General features: G+C 42.1%; 2 protein-coding genes across 2 annotated transcripts; one reads left to right on the top strand and one right to left on the bottom strand.

Annotated features, from left to right (window-relative positions):
* Positions 1 to 748: 748 nt before the first annotated feature.
* Positions 749 to 21,647, bottom strand: LOC123063547 (DIMBOA UDP-glucosyltransferase BX9). The gene is made up of 3 exons (XM_044487353.1): positions 21,030 to 21,647; positions 16,558 to 16,852; positions 749 to 1,474 (listed from the first exon to the last, which is right to left on the bottom strand). The coding sequence occupies exons 1-3, from the start codon at positions 21,526 to 21,528 to the stop codon at positions 880 to 882; spliced, it is 1,389 nt and encodes a 462-aa protein (XP_044343288.1). The 5' UTR covers positions 21,529 to 21,647; the 3' UTR covers positions 749 to 879.
* LOC123063548 ((S)-8-oxocitronellyl enol synthase ISY1-like) lies at positions 9,949 to 11,405 on the top strand. The gene has a single exon (XM_044487354.1). The coding sequence runs from the start codon at positions 10,421 to 10,423 to the stop codon at positions 11,234 to 11,236; it is 816 nt and encodes a 271-aa protein (XP_044343289.1). The 5' UTR covers positions 9,949 to 10,420; the 3' UTR covers positions 11,237 to 11,405.
* Positions 21,648 to 22,238: the final 591 nt, after the last annotated feature.

The raw sequence follows: 22,238 nt of genomic DNA, 5'->3' as shown, positions 1-22,238 counted from the left end.
AATTATTTCGCCATGAAACTTTGCAAACAAGTAGTATACATCCATATGTATGCTTGAATTTTTTTCATAATTTTTAAAACCTATTTTTTTAACTTTTGTAACAAATGGCTCCATGGAGCTCGAGTTCATTTAGTAATTTCCGCGGGAACATCACATATAAGAGAAAAGGACATGACTCAACATAGGCAAAATAACAAAAAATAAAAATTTTACACATCTAAATGATTATGTTGTTCCATTAGTGCAATGTCATGAATCTACATGATTCCCCTAATTTTATATGTCCCTCTCCATCTAATGTGACGGCTTCCTAGTGTATACTCAACTAACTCGCTAAACATTTTATTTCACTCGCTCGAAGAATAGTTGTGTTTTAATATTGTGTCATCCATGTTCTTTGCATCACCTTACATTTAATTCTTTAACTTAATATTGTTATGCTGGAAATTTTTCCGGTTGCCAGATATTAAATGGTAATGAATGGAATATCAATTTGCTAGTTTCTAAATATTTGCAAAGTTTTAGCATGTTTATAGAAAAACTTATGAACATCTACAAACTAAAAATATACAATATGATATTTTTACTATGTATTTAATGGTACTAATTTGGTACGTAGTTAGTGATAATTTTTCAACTTCACACAGTTTGACTTGAGATAAAAAATTATAGATCTTCTTTTTAAGCACAGATGAAGTATGTTATAACTCTATAATATAACATAAATAATATTGTGTGCGAAATGAAATTATGAGGAATTTGCAGAAATGTATTAGGCAATATGTAAGAGTTCACACATATGCCAAACAAGTCCATGTACGGTAACAACATTCTAAGTTTCAGGAATGAATTCATATGAAAATACAAAACAAGTCTCATCTAAATGGAACAAGGTAATGACATCATAAAATTCACCAACAAATTGATTCTAGTTTCTGAAGAGCCTCCTTTCTTCATACACTCGGTTGCTTTGTCCTCGAGATCTTTCGCCCTCCACCTCATCTCTCCACCTTCTTCGTGGCAAAACAACTTTCTAACACTCCTCTCAATCTTCCCCCTCTCCAACTTTCCCTCTAACTCAAATCCTACCTTCCAGACCTCCTGGACATACCTGGCATTTATCATCTGATCGGCAAAATGGGGTCTACATATCATCGGAACACCCTCACATATGCTTTCCAACGTCGAGTTCCAGCCGTTATGGGTCCAAAAGCCACCAACTGCTTGGTGCCCAAGAACTTCTTGTTGAGGGGCCCAACTCACCACCATTCCCCTACCACGTGTCACCTCCTCAAAGCCTTCAGGTAGGCCTACCTTCCCTGAACATTGAACCAAGTTTGGCCTAATCACCCAAAGAAATGGCATGCAACTATTGGCCAAGCCCCATGCGGTCTCCACTAGCTCTTCCTGGGTCATGGATGCCAAGCTCCCAATGCTCAGAAATAGAACGGACTTCGCCTCCTGCTTATCCAACCAATTCAAACAAGTTAGATGTGTGTGTGTGTGTGTGTTTCTTCTCAGGTCGGCTGGTGTCGTACCGAAGGCATGTGTCCCTCGTAAACAGCGTTTGGTTGGGTCTGATACACGCCCCTCAGGCCAGTCATAGTAGGAGTAATTTAGCTAGTAACATAACATACTTCAAGAAATTTTTACTTACTATGTGGCATGTAGTTAATGAGAAGTGGTAACATAGTGCTTCACAAGACACGATGAGTCTACAAACTAATCAATAAAGTCTAATATGACACTACTACTATATTACTTTGCACTGCGAAGATAGTAACCTAGACTAGCGAAAATGCCTAGGAGCTCTCAGCGACTCCCCCCACTGGAATCCATCCCATCCACTAGCATTGGGATTCGCACTCGCTATATTAGCTCCGTTGTATTCACACCGTTTAACATCTAGTATTCATTTGCACAGTGAGGTATATCACCTGAACAGTTCAACGCGCTTTCTCCCCTCGTCCAGACAAATTCACATCCTCCTGTCCTTCTCCCCCTCTCATCCGCCAACTCCCAACTACCCATCTGAATTTAATGCTCACGCTTCACAATTTCTCGCAACGGCTCAATCCTCACTACAACGGTCATCTTCCTCCTCTCGTCAGATATAAAATACTTGCAGCTTGCAGCTTCCTCACTACTGCATATCATACCATCAAGAACAGTTCATACCAGCCATCAAGTACAGCTTCCTCCCTTGTACATGGTTCTCATTGCCATGTCTAGCTCAACCCATCCCATGTCAAGCTCCAGCTCCCCCCTTGTTTCTCTTGAGGAGCAGCCACCACTTTCACTAATGATATGCCCTTTCTGCAACAATGGGATGGTTTAGTGGTGGGTGTCTCGCACGACAAACAATCCAGGAAAGCACTTTTACAAGTGCGAGCACGAGTGGGTATGTCCTAATACTTTAATCAATTTTTGTGTACTATCCTGTTCTACTGCATGATCCCATCTTCCTTTTTTCTTCCGTTTTTGCAAGACTCGCAAATGCAACTTTTGGAAATGAGAGGAGAACTACATCAACGTCATACATGCCAAGTGGCTGAGGCTGTTCACCGTCCCTTCCCGCGAAGACGGGAAATTACACCGCATCATCATCGCTCTCCTCCTAGTCAATCTGCTCGCTCTGTTCTTCGTATGCTGCAAGGTCGCTTGAAGCCGCCAGGACCTCTCCCGACTCCTGCCTGTCCTTCAAGTTCAAGCCGTTTTTTATTGAATAAATATGTTTATCTGTATTGTGTAAAACCAGTTGTCTTACTCTGGCAAATTCTGTTTTTATATTTATCCACCCTCTGATTATATGTTGTAATCATGTATCACAACTAGTACCCCATTCATAAATTCGAAATCAGATGTATGATATTATTATTTTTCATTGTCCACCTTATCCATTATTACACTTAACTATTACTATCATTTTCCAGATTAACTCCATCATTAATGTTCATTACTTACGTCCAACCGTTGGCCCACGTCACGTTGCACCCTTTCTCAATAAATAACCTCTCCCCACCAAGTCAACAATTCCCTGCCCAAAAGCCTGCTTGAACAGCCAGAACTGCATCTGTACAACCATCAATCTCGCCCGGCAGCTGTCCCCACATACTCACTTTCTTTGGTTTCCCCTATTGAGAAAGAAAACTAAATTCAATAAGCAGAAAAAATTCTGAAAAAAATATAAATAACCAAACAATATATAGATTGTTTGATTACCCCGCAGTTGCACAACAGCTCTTGTATGCTTTTAGCACCTTTGACATTTGTACGGCTCTTCCGGTACCTGATTCCAAAACCGCACTCTGATGAATACAGGTTGCAGTAGTCGTAAGCTTCTCCTAGCGAATCAAATGTCAAGCCCAAAGAAGGCACCACAACTGCATCTCCTTTCCTCTCAGCAAATCCTCTAAATGCTAGTTCCAGTGCATTAATCCTATCTGCACTAGCCGCTCGTTTGTCAGGCATTGCGCCGTGTCTGTTACTGTAATTGAAAAAAACAAATGCCCCGTGTCAATATCATATAAATTTGCTTAACGGTACATACAATTAGGAGAACATATTTAATTTCAATGTTGTGGATATGTCCATAATATAATTAAATTTTTCAGACTTCTAGCCTTCTTCTATACGTGTGCATCAAGCTCATAAATCAAGTTAATGATGGAACTTGTACAGAGATAACTTACCGTCAAACCCAGCCGCTCTTTTCCCTTTCGACATCAATCACATTTGGAGTCCTTGATTTCGAACCATGATCTCCATCTAGAACTGTTGAGATGTGCTGCTCTGTGCTTCCATTAGAAGAATCCAGCTCGTCAGCTTCGGCTACCGTCGACAGTGCACGCGCCTCTTTGACGGACATCTGAGCTATGCCCGTGGCGCACTCGTCGGCTCTTATTTCTTCATTCGATCTTGAAGGGGACAGTAGCAAAAGCAAAATAAACAATTAATCATCTAATAAAGCAGTTCTGCTTTCCAATCTGTTCTAAACCTAAAGAACTTGCATGGAATCGATGCCGGTGCGTTGGTGGTCAAGCGGATCTGCTGGACTGCTCGTCTTCTCATGCCGAAAAAGTACTCAAGATACAGATTACTGATAAACAACTGACGCACAGGCCGAGTACTACCAAACTGAAATACCCTTCTTCTGTGGCGATTTTGTTAGTGCGGAAATCACTACCGGCAGCCGAGAGGAGAATTGTTTTACAGATCTGGCTATGGAGTGTTTGCGTGCAAGGAGAAGACTCCACAGATAGGCGATGGTAGAGTAAATTAATTAGGTAGGGACAACTTTACTGTAGCAGGTCAGCTCGGACAGGAAACAATAAATGAGCAAGAACAGGTATAGACTGTTGCTTCATACAACGCGTACGACGTATTAACAGGCTGTAATGTTTTACAGCAAATCGGCACAGATCCCAAGGTTGCATCCGTGCGGCAGCGATTTCGTAGGTGTGCGTCGCCGAGTGCTCCTAATCCACCTCCACTAGACTAGTGTCATATGCATGACACTAGTATAAGTTATTCCCCACTATGACCAATCTTACATAAAATCACAAATGGTAACACTTTAACAAAGGAAAAGAAGTATAGGAAATTATTTGTACCACCACTATTAACATGTATAGCTAGTTGTATCATGAACAGTAAACAAATCGCCACAAAAAAGTACGGAGTGTTTCTTGGTACGTTTTTTTAAAAAGCCACTGGTGTTTCTATTGATAACCCATGGTACAGTATTAAGTCCCTCTCCATTCTCTTTAGTTGTTACATTTCGGCCCAACTTCTGTGTCCACTGAGTGCTGGTTAGTATTCTACGTTTAGCTGCAGTAGGCCTAGTTCACTCTATTTTCAACCGTTGAGGTCCATGGTCTTTTTTAGTTACAGCGAATATGTTAAAATGATCATGCTATAACTTTGCAACCACAACTCAGATTAAAATAATTTATATATGTAATTTGACCAGAAAAATGCTTAGCTTGAAACTGTTCGATTAGTCGCTCCTGCTAACTAGTATTAAATTATTTTTCAGGAATAACATTAATTAATCTAACTAATTGCTGCGTAATATTAAATGGTTTTTACCTCATTTAAATTGGATACATATGTTAAATAAAGTATGATGTCTATTCTGCTAATAACCGCGCCGCTCAACGCGAATGCATAACATTTTTAAGCAAGAGTACTGCAATACTAAGAGCATCTTCAGCCGTTTGGCCCCCAGCGCACCCGGTGATAGCGATTTGGTCAATGCGCCGGTGGTTTTTTCGCCCCGGGGGCGATGCAGTTCCCAGCCGCGCCCCCAGGTTTCTGAAGAAAAAATGCCCTAAAGGCAATAATAAAGTTGTTATTATATTTCCTTATATCATGATAAATATTTATTATTCATGCTAGAATTGTATTAACCGGAAATTTAGTACATGTGTGAATACATAGACAAAACAGAGTGTCTCTACTATGCCTCTACTTGACTAGCTCGTTAATCAAAGATGGTTATGTTTCCTAACCATAGACATGTGTTGTCATTTGATGAACGAGATCACATCATTAGAGAATGATGTGATGGACAAGGCCCATCCGTTAGCTAAGCATAATGATCGTTTAGTTTTATTGCTATTGCTTTCTTCATGACTTATACATATTCCTCTGACTATGAGATCATGCAACTCCCCAATACCGGAGGAACACTTTATGTGCTATCAAATGTCACAACGTAACTGGGTGATTATAAAGATGCTCTATAGGTGTCTTCGATGGTGTTTGTTGAGTTGGCATAGATTAAGATTAGGATTTGTCGCTCCGAGTATTGGAGAGGTATCTCTGGGCCCTCCCGGTAATGCATATCACTATGAGCCTTGCAAGCAATGTGACTAATGAGTTAGTTACAGGATGATGCATTACGGAACGAGTAAAGAGACTTGCTGGTAACGAGATTGAACTAGGTATGATGATACCGACGATGGAATATCGGGCAAGTAACATACCGATGACAAAGGAAATGACGTATGTTCTTATGCGGTTTGACCGATAAAGATCTTCGTAGAATATGTAGGAGCCAATATGAGCATCCTGGTTCTACTATTGGTTATTGACCGTAGATGTGTCTCGGTCATGTGTACATAGTTCTCGAACCCGTAGGGTCCGCATGCTTAACGTTCGATGACGATTTGTATTATGAGTTATGTGATTTGATGACCAAAATTTGTTCAGAGTCCCGGATGAGTTCACGGACATAACGAGGAGTCTTGAAACGGTCGAGAGGTAAAGATTCATATATTGGAAGGTTATATTCGGACATTGAAATGGTTCCGAGTGATCCGAGAATTTTTCCGAAGTACTGAGGGGTTACCGAAACCCCTGGGGAAGTTAATGGGCCTTAGTGGGCTTTAGTGCAAAGAGGGAAGAAGGGCCATGAGGTGGCACGCGCCTCCCCCTGCCCAAACCAAATTGGACAAGGGGTGGGGGTGCGGCCCCCTCCTTCCTTCTCCTTCTCCCCTCCTTCCTTTCCCTCCAGTGGAAGAAAGGAAAGGGGGGATCCTAGTTGGACTAGGAGTCCAAGTAGGACTCCCCCCTGGCGCGCCTTCTCGTTGGCCGGCCTCCTCCTCCCCCTCCTTTATATACGTGAGCAGAGAGGCACCCCAAAGCACAACAAACAATCTCTTAGCCGTGTGCGGTGCTCCCCTCCACAGTTTAACACCTCGGTCATATCATCGTAGTGCTTAGGCGAAGCCCTGCGCCGGCAACTTCATAAACACCGTCGCCACGCCGTCGTGTTGACGGAACTCTCCCTCGTCCTCAACTAGATCAAGAGCTCGAGGGAGGACGTCATCGTGCTGAATGTGTGCTGAACACGGAGGTGCCGTATGTTCGGTATTTGGATCGGTTGGATAGTGAAGACGTTTGACTACATCAACCGTGTTACTAAACGCTTGCGCTTTCGGTCTACGAGGGTACGTGGACACACTCTCCCGTCACGTTGCTATGCATCTCCTAGATAGATCTTACGTGATCGTAGGAAATTTTTTAAAATACTGCATTCCCCAACAATTTTGGCCCCAAGACGCACATAAATTCAAATTTGTCTTTTCTCGCTGCCAAAAAAATGCCACAAGTTCGGCGATCAACGGCGATCTGCCACAAAGTTTGAGGATCACCATACCACAGTTCGGCGATCAAACATAAACGATAGTTCGGCGCTCAAAAGGAATGACGCGTAGACAAAGGAATGCATCAAACGACGGGCTCCTCCAGCGTGGGACTGGCAGGCGTCCGCGTCGGCGTGGCTTCTATGCTCGGGCTGCTCAACGTCGGCGTGGCTTCTGTGCTCGGGCTGCTCGGCGTCGGCGTGGCTTCTGGGCTGGGCGTCGGCGTGGCTTCACCCCTCGGGCTGAGTGTCGGCCCGGCGTTGGGGTCAGCGTGGGCGTAGGCGCGGTGGTCCAAGGCATCTGGTGCAAGATGAGGCCGCGCTCTGTCAAGACCACGCCTTGATTTGCACGTCCATCGTCGACATGTCCGCCCCCATCAAGAAAGCCAGGTCGGTGTTCCTCTTCTTCGCGGTGACGTTGGTCCGGAGTAGGTCAAGTTTGATGGCGCTGTTCGTCATCAACGCCGACCACCGGGCCTCGGATTTCTGCTCCATCTTGGCGGCGTGTTTCTTGGCATTGGCGATGCACTGCTCGATCGACGATAGCAGCCGCTCGGCAGCTGGTGCGGCGTCCTTCGCCGTCTTGGCTCTTTTGCTGTCGTCAGGGCGCCCATCCGCCGCCCCCAGGGCTGGTGCGTCCGGCTTGTACATCTCCAAGGCCTTGGCAAGGGTGCGCCAGACATCCGTCCACTTCTCGCACTTCTCGATCCGGGTTAATATGTGGAGGAACATGAATTCTTGGTCGTTGTTGTCCTGGCGGTACATGGTGAACATCCAAACCATTTGCGCAGCCGAAGAATTAGTGTCGGTGACGTGCACGGCGAAAAGAAGCGAGAGCCGGCGGCTGTACATACCTGACCCTCGACGTTGGCACCGCTTTCCGCGCGAGCCGCGATCTCCTCGACGAACCCAGGCCATTTGTTGGGGGCCGTCGGAATGATCGCCCAATAGTTCGACATGGCCTTTGCGCCGCACTGCATGTGGATGGTGGCTAAGTAGGGGTCGACAAGCTTTTCGCTGCAGTTTTATAACCGATTGTTGAAACAAGGCGTGTGATACGCCGTCGGAAGGCCGTGGAAGAGGCTCAACTTTCATAAATAGAACATTTTCTGAGATTCCTTACGGTTTTAAATGAATTTTTAATATAGTGTTACAGCTGACGAGTGACAACGATCGTTTTTTCATGATTTTTTCCAAACCTCTTATTGAAATAATGCAAACGGTACACCATTGGAAAGACATCAATGAGGCGCAATGTAGAACACTCTCTCTAATTCCTTACAGTTTAAGAGCATTTTTTATTTAACAAAGTACGGACAATCTGTTTTTTGCGACATCAAAATCGACGAGTGCATCAGACATGAAACCAAAAATGTGCCTCTTAATATAAAACTATAGTTCAAGCATCTTAATATAAGTGTTCAAATGTTTTCCGAAAACGTGCCTCTAGTTTTTTTGGCGAAAAAGGGTCCAGATATGTTACAAAAGTTCACCTAAGTTTGAAAAGAAGAATAAACATGGTAGCTGAAAAAATAAAAGAAAAACCAAAAATGATAATTTTAAACATAAATAGAAAAGTAAAAATGAAAAATAAAGAACATAAAAAAATGGGCTGGCCCAGACAGGGGCGAACCTGTGCGGAGCTCCCGACAGTTTGCCGCAATGTGCGCCGTATAGGGGTTTCCGTTCAGGGAGCTCCTATTCAGCGCTTTAGGCACCAGGGAAGCTCCCTGGCGCCCACATGCCGGAGCTGGTGGGCCGGTGCATTTATACGTCCGCCTTTGAGAAAAAAGGGGGGAAATCGAAAAACCAAAAAATGATATATTTGAAAAATTCATCATTATGAAAAACAGTAAATCAAATTTGAGAAAATCACCGATTTTCATAAAAAATCATCTATTTTTCAAAAAAAATCATCGATATTGAAAAAAGTTCACGGAACTAAAAAAGGTTCTTCAAATTTAAATAAAAGTTCATCAATTTTAAAAAAGGTTCTTTGAAGTTTTAAAAAAGATCATCAAATTGGAAAAATCATGAAATTTGAAACAAGTTCATAGACTTTTTAAAAAATATATAGATTTGCCAAAAATAACAAATTTGGAACAGTTCATCAAGTTTAAAAAAATCATCGATTTGAAAAAAAAAGTTCACGTATTTACAAACAATTCATCGAGCCAGTAAGAACAAAAATAAAGAAACCGAAAATGAAAAAGAAGAAAAGAAAAAAGAAAAAGGAACAGGACCAATAAAAGAAGAAAGAAATGAAAGCTAACAGATCCTGGTGATGGGCGTGGTGGTTAACTATGCTACCTCGACGACAATAGTAACAGTGTCTGGAGCATCAAATAGGGTCTGCCTTCCGTTCCTTCTTTAGAAGGCTATTCGTTCCATCTAGGGTATCCTGGTATTTCTTTATAGAAAAAACTTCATGAGCACCAAACGCTCAAGCCGAGACTTGTATCCTGGTGGGCTAACAGAGAACTTCCGCGCCTTATTTTATGGCTTAAGGCTTTTTCAAAAGAAATTCCCGACCGCCCTCGACACCCATGCCGCCACCACAAGAAAGAAACACGTGGATCTGAACAAGAAAAACAACAAGAACGCTCACGCGTGACGAGGAAAGCAGTCCAACACGTAGCACTGGTCGTTGAATAATGCTGCCACCTAGAACTATCTTGTGTTGTTGCTAGTCTATCTTCTTGTTGTAGGGCAATTGCCTTCTTCCAGATGCCACGACGCGTGCGTCACTGCGTACGTACTAGCTCATACTATATAGTGTATAAAATGACCAGAGTCCTCCGTTGTAATGCAAGCAACCAAGGCTTCGAGCGTGTGCTGTGCCTATACGTGAGCTTCAGTGCCGAGTGAGCCATAGTAGCCTAGCCTAGCTGACTCCCGCGATGAGCTAGCTGGTGGTGGGAGGGCGCGGTGGGCGCCGTCAAGAAGAGCCAGGAGGAGCGCACCGAGCTCTCCTTCCAGAGCGTCGCCCTCGTCATCGGATCCACCGGCATCGTCGGCACATCGCTCGTCGACATACTCCCGCGCGACGACACCCCCGGCGGGCCCTGGAAGGTGTACGCCGTCTCCCGTCGCCCGCTCCCTCCCTGGTCCCCGCAGCCCTCCCCCGCCGTCACGCATCTGCTCCTGGACCTGGCCGACCCTGTCGCCGTGGCGGAGGCCCTCAAGCCGCTCACCGACATCACCCATGTCTTCTACGCTGCGTGGTCCAGCCACCCGACGGAGGCTCAGAACCGGGAGGCCAACTCCGCCATGCTCCGGAACGTGCTCTCCGTCCTCGTCCCGGGCTGCCCCGCGCTCGCCCACGTCTGCCTCCAGACCGGCCGCAAGCACTACATCGGCCCGTACGAGGCCATCGGCAAGATCCCCGTCCCAGACCCGCCCTACACCGAGGATATGCCCCGCCTCGATTACCCCAACTTCTACTACGACCAGGAGGACGTCCTCTTTGAGGAGGTCTCCCGCCGCGACGGCGCCGTCAGCTGGTCTGTGCACCGTCCCTCCGTGGTCTTTGGGTTCTCTCCCCGGAGCGCCATGAATGTCGTGGCCAGCCTATCCGTCTATGCCGCCATCTGCCGCAAGGAGGGCGCCATGCTGAGGTGGCCTGGGAGCAGGGTTGCATGGGAGGGCTTCAGCGACGCCTCCGACGCGGATCTTGTCGCCGAGCAGGAGATCTGGGCAGCCGTCGATCCGTTGGCAAGGAACGAGGCTTTCAATTGCAGCAATGGAGATTTATACAAGTGGAAGCAGCTCTGGCCGATGGTGGCTGACCGATTCGGGGTGGAGTGGGCGGGATACGAGGGAGAGGACAGCCAGTTCATGCTCGCCGACGCCATGGCCGGGAAGGAGGCGGTGTGGGCAGAGATCCTCCAGGAGAACGAGCTTGTCACGACTGAGCTCCAAGAGATTGCCAATTGGTGGTTCCTCGATGCCGTGTTCAATGTCAAGTGTGAGCATTTGGATAGCATGAACAAGAGCAAGGAGCATGGATTCCTTGGATTCCGTAACACGGCCAAGTCCTTCAACGCATGGATTGATAAGATGAAGGTTTTGAAGATTGTTCCATGATGCTGCCACATCCCATTTCCTTTCTTTGAAGTTAGTTTCGTTACATCATTTCTGTGTTTGGGTTTGGGAAGGTGGCATGATGTAAAATGTTATAGTGCAGAATAAAGTATGACGACAAAATAAATCTCCGCGTAAATGAATTATCCATGCTCATCATGTAAGGCACTAATACTCGTGTTTGGTATTGCTGGTCTGTTGCTTTTGACTTCAGAACTGAGATAGCTCCCAAAAGCCGGCACATCTGGTTGATTGTTCTAATTGATTGCTGATGTTGGCATGTTTGACAAATATCACCAGTTGGGTATCAAAATCCGATTTGGAATCGTGTTTTCTGTCTCCAATAATAGCCCCTAATATCCCATCCAGTTTTGCTAAAGCACATCTAAATGTGCCATAAGTATTGCACATCTAAGTTTTATGTCATTGATCTTACGTCGAGATTCGTGTGTGGATATTTCCTTTTTCTTTTCTTTTTCTCTTTGTGCTTGAATTCACTCACTTAGATGTGCAATAACTAGGGCATATCTAAATGTGCCCTAGACACACCCTATCTCATCCACTACTTTTTCACCACAAAAAGATTCCAACCGCGGCAACGGAGCCTCGTTCTTAATCTGTAGTCTCTTTTCTCATGACATCACATGTAGGCTCTTTCTCATGGCACCAAAAAGTAAGCCCTATGAAGAGGACTAGAGGTTGGGGCCCGCTACTGCGGGCCGCTTGAGAGAAAGATGTGCGTGTGTTTCTCCATCTTAAAGGGAAAAAGGAAACAAAACCTCACTTTCATCTCAAAACTGGGGGAAAAATATCACATCAGATGGACATCACATCCAAATTTAAAAGAAAAAAAAAACTAGAAAAACTTTCCTCAAAGAGAATAAGGAAAAAAGTCTCACTTACATGCTCCAAAAAAATCAAAAAAATTCTCACCGCAGCCAACCAACATGCACCATGTGGCATAGCTGACCAGCGGCGTTTCACTCTACCTTAATGTGTTTGATGATGGGCACCATCATTGCCATTGTGTAATATTAATTGTACAGTAGCGGCAGCATCAACTAATGCAATTATAATATGAGGTTGCCCTTCATGTATAGTATTTCTAGGAGAATGGCGTTTTGGATCCTAGGTGTAAATACACCAATTATGAAATATGTATAAAAACACATTTCAAAATGTTAAAAGTTCGAGAAAAAAAACCCGCATGTACATCCAGACATGCTATATTCGCACACAAAATTTCAGTGAAAAGGGAAATTTTTATGGCATGTATAAAAAAGATGAAAAAATGCCCCGTGAATAGCTGTAATCAAGCATTGAAAATTGCATTTTTTTACACAAGCCACAAAAAATGTCCTTTTTTTTCATTGAAACTTGGTGCACACACATATAATGTCCGAATTTACACGCATGGTGCATATACACCTATGAGACAATGTGTATTTAGATGTTATTGTCAAAATGTACATAATTATATTTTGAACCATGAAGATGACAGCAATTCTCACCTGTTGATGGGGCATAGTTTCGAGTGCCACCTGATGCATGCCTCTTTTATAAAACTAGTAAAACGGACCGCTCTACCCTTGGGCTACATCTTTTTATCCCTCTCTCATAAGTTGTGCAAATGACCCTATACAAACCACAGGGTCAGAGGAATTTTCTAGAATATGTCACATGAACATATGGAATTTCTTGACTCAACATTGATAAGGCAATGCACGTAATTGGCTTGTATAATACATCTTAACACATGTGTTGGAAATAAACTTGCGATATATTACTATGTGGGGCGTGCTATGTGTCCCTGGGCTGATCTTTTGAATAGATCGGCCGGGTTGCAAGCTGTAAGATCTGACGCCATTGAGTCGTTGACCGGCGCCCTCCACCATTGCAAAAAGAGCTAATGTTGCAAAAACCTTTGCAACATAAGTCATGTTGCAGAAACCTCTGCAAAAAATGTTACGTTACAATTTTATTTTATTTTGCAAAATAGACCATATTGTAGGAATTGTTGCTGCGGCGGCACCATGCGCGCCGGTGCTCCTCTAGGATGGCGATGCACATGAACATAATAGACTTTGCCTCCTAGTTGTCTAAGCAATATAAACGACTTCTATCTTGAGCCAATAGGCTGCTTTAGGCACCTGAAGATATCTTGGGATCCAAGCCAATCGCGTACACTCGGACACCTACGCCATCGATGGTCCTTTGGAGCTCAGCATCTTTGAGGTCACAGAATGTGTTGAGGATGACACCGTACGAACACCTTGATTATTTCACAATGCATTCTAGGCAGGTGAACATCGTTTCATATGGAGTTGTGGTTGAGAAGACCGTGTCTCGCAACCAGAGTGGTGGAGATCATCCAGTGGCATATTCAGTTGCAAACGATCTGAAATTTAGTTAACAAAATAATCAACTACCGGGTGACGTATGTGAGGATGCATCTGCATTATTAGGAAACTAAGAAATATAAATATGCGAGTCTAGTTTACAATTGATGTTATTGTGATTGTCGTTGTGTGTGGCAATGTGCATGCATATGTGAATATGAGTAGTAGTGCAAGTTTACAAAATGTATATGAGGATGCTTGCTCATTATTAGAAAGCTATTTTTACTCTGATTTGTCTACTCCATCTCAATGGTGGTCACTCTATATACAAGTATGGTCTTACATGCAGTTGCACTCGACTCCATGTGCCATCTATATTTATTTTACGATTCATCCTTGGGGCTTGCATTTAATGGAAATGTTCTATATTCCCTTTCAACCGATTCTTGCTCTAGTGTATTTTTTGATTTCTTTATTGTTTGCTTATCCTTTCTTTCCAAATTTCCTTGCACCACAGGATATGCTTCTAGGTTGCCGCTACTTGTTACCACAATGAAATCAACTATTTTTTTATAGTTTTGCTTGGTGTGTGAGTTGTTCGATCCTGCCAAAAATATATACTTTGATCATCAATTCACTGCTTTCTGACTGGCCCATTATTCCAATGATAAGTTATGACTTTTAGCATAGGGCCTCAGTTGAGGGACTACAATACACAGGTCAGCCCACTCGTGTGCATCTCTAATGCCTTACATTGATGTGAGCTAAACTAGTATATACCTTAATTTCTCTATTTCCATAAAGAAACATAGATTATGTTTGTGGACTAAGAATTTTGCAAAGGAAATGCTAACAAAGCATTGCTATAAGCTGATCATTTAACTACACAAATTGTTCCAACAGGTCATAATTATTTTTCATGCAAGCGAACTTTTTTGTTTGACAAATGTTGCATCATTCATAAAAAAGATTTTTAATCATCTCAACAGAAGAGTTCATATGGCTTTTGGAAATGTGCCACTAGTTAAAGAAAAAGGTCCTGTTACTGACTTAAAACGTCTATCTCGCATCAGGAAATGTAATGCTACTTCAAGAAGAATGTTCACCAATCTCAACAAAATTGTAAACATGTCATTCAAAAATGTGTTGCGGGTTCAAGAAAAATGTCCCAACTATCCATCCAGCATCACGGAAATATCCAAGAAAAATGTTATAACTATTGAAGACACATCCAAAAGCATTCTAAAAAATATAGGGAACGTGAGACTGGATTTTTTGCTCTGGGGCTCCATGGAGCAAAAACAATTCGAAAATCAACTTTCTAAATTTCAAGAAAAATCTGAAAATAAACACACAAGTTCTTGTAGATGTATACATGATACGTGTGAAATTTTATCATGAAATGTGTTTCGATGTGATTTGTACAGAAAGAACAAAAAACATGTACTTTTATAGTGAATAGTACATGTGCTAGAAATACATGATTTTGCCTTTTTTGTGATTCGCATAAAAAATTATTTCGCCATGAAACTTTGCAAACAAGTAGTATACATCCATATGTATGCTTGAATTTTTTTCATAATTTTTAAAACCTATTTTTTAACTTTTGTAACAAATGGCTCCATGGAGCTCGAGTTCATTTAGTAATTTCCGCGGGAACATCACATATAAGAGAAAAGGACATGACTCAACATAGGCAAAATAGCAAAAAATAAAAATTTTACACATCTAAATGATTATGTTGTTCCATTAGTGCAATGTCATGAATCTACATGATTCCCCTAATTTTATATGTCCCTCTCCATCTAATGTGACGGCTTCCTAGTGTATACTCAACTAACTCGCTAAACATTTTATTTCACTCGCTCGAAGAATAGTTGTGTTTTAATATTGTGTCATCCATGTTCTTTGCATCACCTTACATTTAATTCTTTAACTTAATATTGTTATGCTGGAAATTTTTCCGGTTGCCAGATATTAAATGGTAATGAATGGAATATCAATTTGCTAGTTTCTAAATATTTGCAAAGTTTTAGCATGTTTATAGAAAAACTTATGAACATCTACAAACTAAAAATATACAATATGATATTTTTACTATGTATTTAATGGTACTAATCTGGTACGTAGTTAGTGATAATTTTTCAACTTCACACAGTTTGACTTGAGATAAAAAATTATAGATCTTCTTTTTAAGCACAGATGAAGTATGTTATAACTCTATAATATAACATAAATAATATTGTGTGCGAAATGAAATTATGAGGAATTTGCAGAAATGTATTAGGCAATATGTAAGAGTTCACACATATGCCAAACAAGTCCATGTACGGTAACAACATTCTAAGTTTCAGGAATGAATTCATATGAAAATACAAAACAAGTCTCATCTAAATGGAACAAGGTAATGACATCATAAAATTCACCAACAAATTGATTCTAGTTTCTGAAGAGCCTCCTTTCTTCATACACTCGGTTGCTTTGTCCTCGAGATCTTTCGCCCTCCACCTCATCTCTCCACCTTCTTCGTGGCAAAACAACTTTCTAACACTCCTCTCAATCTTCCCCCTCTCCAACTTTCCCTCTAACTCAAATCCTACCTTCCAGACCTCCTGGACATACCTGGCATTTATCATCTGATCGGCAAAATGGGGTCTACATATCATCGGAACACCCTCACATATGCTTTCCAACGTCGAGTTCCAGCCGTTATGGGTCCAAAAGCCACCAACTGCTTGGTGCCCAAGAACTTCTTGTTGAGGGGCCCAACTCACCACCATTCCCCTACCACGTGTCACCTCCTCAAAGCCTTCAGGTAGGCCTACCTTCCCTGAACATTGAACCGAGTTTGGCCTAATCACCCAAAGAAATGGCATGCAACTATTGGCCAAGCCCCATGCGGTCTCCACTAGCTCTTCCTGGGTCATGGATGCCAAGCTCCCAATGCTCAGAAATAGAACGGACTTCGCCTCCTGCTTATCCAACCAATTCAAACAAGTTTTGTCTGCATCCAACAGGCTGCTCTGGGCACTTGGAGATATTTTGTGAAGCGGACCAACTGCGTACACTGGAACACCTAGACCATGGATGATCTTTTGGAGGTCGGCGCCTTCAAGCTCACTAAAGGTGTTAATGATGACACCAGAAGAATACCTCGCAGATTCCATAATGCGTTCAAGGCAATTGGACATTGTTTCATGCGGAGTTGTGGTTGAGAAGACCATGTCTCCTAGCTGGAGTGGTTGGAGATCATCCAGTGGCATGTTCAATTGCGCATGATCTGAAAATTTGGTAAAAAAAAATGGCCAGTCATTGGTTGACTATTTGAGAATGCACCATTAGGAAATTAGGAACCTTAAACATGTGAGTCGGGTTTTCAACAAATGTTGATACTTGTAGGTGATTGTGGTTGTGTGTGGTAGTGTAGATATGTAATGTGAGTAATAATTTGTGCTTATAAAATGTTCTATATCCATAGGTAGCTACTTTTACTTCGCTTTTTCTTCTTCCATCTTAATGCAAGTCACCCCATCGGTATACTCTTACCATGAGTCTTACCAAATACCAGTTGTGTTATTTTTTGGTGTTTGAGGAGGAAAGTAGGTTTCCTATTGCTTATTATCTTAATTTTTGAGCATGAACGGACGGGTTGGGGTACTACAAGGCTTATGCCTCTAAGAAAAACAAGAATATACAGAAGCAAATCATATCATATCAAACGAAGGAATCAATACAATGAGTTGTGTTAAATTGAGGCGACTCTTTTGCATGCAATTTCACTTCACTCCATGTGCCATCTATTTTTCTGTATGACTCGTTCTTGGAGCTTGCACTATCTCCCTTTCAATTGGTGCTTGGTTCAGTGGACTTTTTGGTTTTAGCATTTCTTTTCTAAATTTTATTGAACCATAGGATATGTTGCTTGGTTGTTGCCACTAGTTTCTTGGAGCCGCACCTCGGTACACGGTACTTTTCGAGTATTCAAGCGACTGTCTGTATCAACCACAGTCAAATTTATGACAAAAAAGAAGTCCCATTTATCGTTTTCCTTATGAAAACATTCAATTATAGTCGTCCTTACTTTGTGTGATTGCTTTTTTATGGTCATTTTCGGTAATTAGCTATCGTGAGTACTTCCGGTTAGACGCACATTGCGTCAAATGGCTACAGTTCTGCAAAGAGCTCACCTATGGCGCGCCCATTTAGTCAGCATGGATATCGGTTTTTGGAACCTTCTCAAAGATTCATAGCCTTTTTTCATGTTGTTTCTTTTACCGGTTTTCTATGGTTTCTTTTTTACAAAAATATTTTAAAAAGTTAAGAAATTTGAAAAATTGTTTCCAATTTTGAAAGATGTAGGACAATAAAAAAATCATGTTTAATCATTTTCAGAATTTTAAAATGATAATATTTTCAAACTTTATTCATAAATTTTAAAAAATGTTCAGGAATTTTACTTAAAAATGGTTCTAAAATATCCATGTTATCAAAATTCATTCACAAATGTAAAAATATTCATGTTTCAAAAAATGTTGGAGAATTTTAAAAATGTACTTCTTGTCAAAATTTTGAAATTATAAAAAATGTACCGAGTTTCAAAATTTGGACTTCCACAAAATTGCATTTTCCAAAAAAATCTTAGAAATTTCAAAAAAAATTGTGTTTTCAAAATATTATAGCTTTTGTAAGAAATATTCGTATTTTCAATAAAACAAAAAAAGAGGAACATAAAGAATTGATATCTATAGTTACTGGGTCACTACAGTGACCGGTTCACTATGGTGGTAGTTGTTGCAACGAACCAACTTGATACGGTGCACTAGTCAGTACATCGGTCGCTACAATACGCGTTAAGTGGGCCAGACCAGTTGTGGCCTCGCATGTGCATTGGATTCTTATTTGAGGCAAAATGCGTCATATAGGGGCTTCCGCTACCTTTGATTGGAAAAAAAGGAGCTTTCGCTACCATGATTGATCATGTCTGAAAAAATAGGCTTGATATATTCGTTACTTTGGCCCGGGGCTGTTACTAGATTGATAGGCCATGGCTTTGTTGGCACGAGAGCCATGAAATCACTAATTAAGGGGTTACCCTTGTAAATGTCACTCCCACTTTCTCTGTTGCTGAGAAATAACGCACTATATTTGCCCCACTTGTCACAAACTAGGAGTTTTCCTTTTTTTTAACAGATTCATTTTTAACGGTTTATCTCTTGAACCATGCGTCCAAAGCCCTAACCATTTTCATTGTTGGATTTCTTGCGTTGAGATCTTTGAAACTAGATCACAAGTTAATAGGTTTATGTGAACTTTAAAAAATGAAATACGTGGAATAAAAAATCAAACAAAAAAGAAATAAAAAACAGGAAGAGAACAGAAAAACAAAATATGAAAACCTAAAACCAAAAAAGACAAAAAAATAGAAAAAGGAAACTAAATAAACCAGAACCTTGAAACACAATCGTGCTCCTCTAATAGCATAGGTCGTATTTTCCTGAATAATCAATTATGAGCCGGGGCTCATCTGCTCCTGGTGAACAGTAAATTCAAAAAAATACTAAAACCCAAAAGGAAATCTGGAATTTTTTACGTGGAAGATGTTCGAGCATGTGATGTCCGTGTCAAATTTCAGCTCGTGGCAAACAAAATTTGGTCCAACGGTGCGCAAACTGTAAGCTTTTTCACAGGCACCAAATTTGTCTTTTTATCAAGAGCTATTGAAATGTCCAAACTCCGCGAAATTCAGCGTGGATTTCATGCAAATGAGTCACAAACAAAAAAACTGATTTTTTTAAAGAAATACTATTTTAAACGATTTTACCTTGCATCCTAATGTGCAGATGCACTCCGCTTCTGTATTTTCCCCAGTTTTGGGGAAGAACAACTATGCATCTCGTGGAAGCACAGGCTATGCTTCTCACGAAAAAGCGCTGCTTCGGCAAAAAAAAATCCTCCAAAACTAGGGAAAACAAAGAAAAAAATTAAGAAGCCAAAAAGGCGAAAAAACCCAAAAAAAAACCCAAAAACGCGTGGAAAATACTGAAAACGCGAGGGTGCACCCAAAGTGTGAATAGCGACGGGGGTTGGGCGCATCAGTTGACACGCTCCTAACCCAAGAAAGAGACCTTTGCGGTAGCCCTCCAAGGCATAACCCTTAATTAGATACTCCGCAAGAGTCGTAAGTTTTTTTAGTGGAAGGAGAGACGTAGTTGAGGGACCCCCTAGCGCTGCTCACTTGGGCTGGCCCACGATATGTTTCTATGTAGCATCTCTAACGCTTTACATCGATGTGAGCTGAACTAGTTAGCCAGTGTGCAGTTTGCTAAAAAAAGGTAGCTAGTCTGTTCTAGAAGTGTATCTTAATTTCTGGATTCCATAAAGAAAACATAAATTCTATTAATGCACTAAGAAACTCGAAAAAAACACAAACAAAGCATTAGTACAGGTTGTTCTGATGGGTCATAAAAAGTTGTTCCATGCTAAGGAACATTTTGTTTTGACAAATGTTGCATCATTTCTTTTAAAAAAATAAAGCGTCGCAACAAAAGCGTTCAACTGGTTTTCGAAAATGTTCCTCTGGTTGAAGAAAAAAAATTCCAATGTTTAACTTCATCTCACATTAGGAAGTGTAATACTAGTTCAAGAAAAATGTTCGACAATGTCAATATAATTATAAACACGCCTTAAAAAATGGGCCGCTAGTTCAAGAAAAACTCTCCAACTGTTACATCAAACTGCGGCGGTTTTTTAAATGATGTGTTCACCTTAAGTTAGAAAATAGGTCAATAGTTCAGAACAATGCCCCATACATTAAATGATGTTTTTCATCCAGCGCCATAGAAATGTCCACCGAAAATGTTGTAACTATTCAAAACACATCCAAAAGCGTCATAGGAAATTTTAGGCACGTCATATATAAAAGGAAATTACTTGATGACTCAACATTGGTAAAACACATAAAGGAATATTAATGTAGTGAAGGAGAAAAATAACAAAAAATGTCATGCATCTAGATAACTACGTTGTACTTGTACCATCGGTTACAATGTCATGCATCTCAATGATGCATCTAAATTGCTATGTCACCTCTCTGTCTAATGCAATGTTTGCTATTGCATACTCATCTAAATTGCTAAACATTTTATCTCACTCACTGAAAGCATATCTTGTTTTTCCTTATTAATGCATAGATATAAATGGGTGTATTATGTTTACTTCATATATTAAACAAAAGTATTTCGTATTAAGGATTTATATGGTGTTTGTATACAAAATTTATAATTATCTGGATTTTCTACTTTTCTGTGTTAAAAGTCTAATTGAAGTAGGCATTCTCAAGGCTAAAGTTTTACTTGCATCGGCTAAAAAAAGTTGCAGTACTACTTGCATGTCAACTGTCCCGATGCAGAAAGTGCTGCGAACTGTTTGTTTGTTAGGTAGGTGTGGTAGTACAGTACCTTGTAGCGGGAGGAGGCCCTTGTCGCACAGCGCCGGGAAGGCCATGTAGGCGACGAGGCAAGCGGCGCCGCCCGTGCGAAGCACCAGCGTCGGCACGCCGAGCCGGTCGGCGACCACCTGCATGCCTCGGAGGTTGGAGTCCAGCACCAGGCACGCCGGCCGCGCTCCCTCCTCCTCCTCCAGCACTTCGCGGAGGCTGTTCTGGAAAGCTCCTTGCAGGCGCTCGTTGAAGCGCAGCAGCGCCCCGACGAAGTCAGCATCGCTGCCCGTAGGGACGAGGTCGGCGGCCGGCACGCCGGCTCCGACGGGCACGAAGCGGTACCCCGCCACGGAGTCCGGCGCGTTGAAGGCGGCGTGGAAGATGGTGACGCGGAGGCCCCGGGCGTGCAGCACGGCCGCCAGCTGCAGCATCGGGCTCAGGTGGCCCTGGAACGGCAGCGGGAACATGAGCACGCGCCGGCCGGGGATCGCCGGAGCCTTCCCCGCCTCGCTGGCCATGGCTTTTGTTAGGGAGGGGAGTGCCTGATTGGTGATGGAGATATCGATCCGTATAGTGTTTGGTTCCTATATATACAGGGAACGTAATCATTAGTAGTAGTTGGATGGATTTGGATTGGATCGAAATAAAAGAGGATCGTGTGATTAGAGCGCAATGAATCGGTTAGAGCGGGAGAGAATGGATGGATATGGGATGCCAGCACGAGGATTCGAGTGCGTGCTTTGTTTAGGGAGAAAACGATTGCATCCGGACCAGGCCGACCGTCCTGAGTCCTGACGGCGACCCAAACGGACGCGAGTATTGTTCACTTTTTATCCCTTATTCACTTTTTATCCCTTTGATGAGTAGGGAACACGGACAGCGGGGACACGGCCACACGGGGGACATGCGGATATGGCGTTGTTACCCAACGGTAATATCCCATTTGGTGAGATGTCCGCCCACGTCATTCGTCAAACACCTAGAAGGCGCAGCCGACGCCAGCGTCAACGACGAGCATGATCAATTCAGACAGACCCAAGTATCTCTCCTTTCTAAATTCATATAAAGAATCACCTTAGTATAATTTTTCTTTTAATAATTTAGTTGTGTGCATTCTCAATGTCTTGACTAGTTCTTGACTTTGTATTGGTGCAAAGGCCATTTGTACATTCAAAAAAAAAATTAATGTTATGATTTGTAAGGCACTTAACATATATATTTTTGGTAT

Source organism: Triticum aestivum, chromosome 3A, assembly GCF_018294505.1.
Source record: "Triticum aestivum cultivar Chinese Spring chromosome 3A, IWGSC CS RefSeq v2.1, whole genome shotgun sequence".
Lineage (NCBI taxonomy): Eukaryota > Viridiplantae > Streptophyta > Magnoliopsida > Poales > Poaceae > Triticum > Triticum aestivum.
This window is presented reverse-complemented; position numbering and strand designations above follow the sequence as displayed.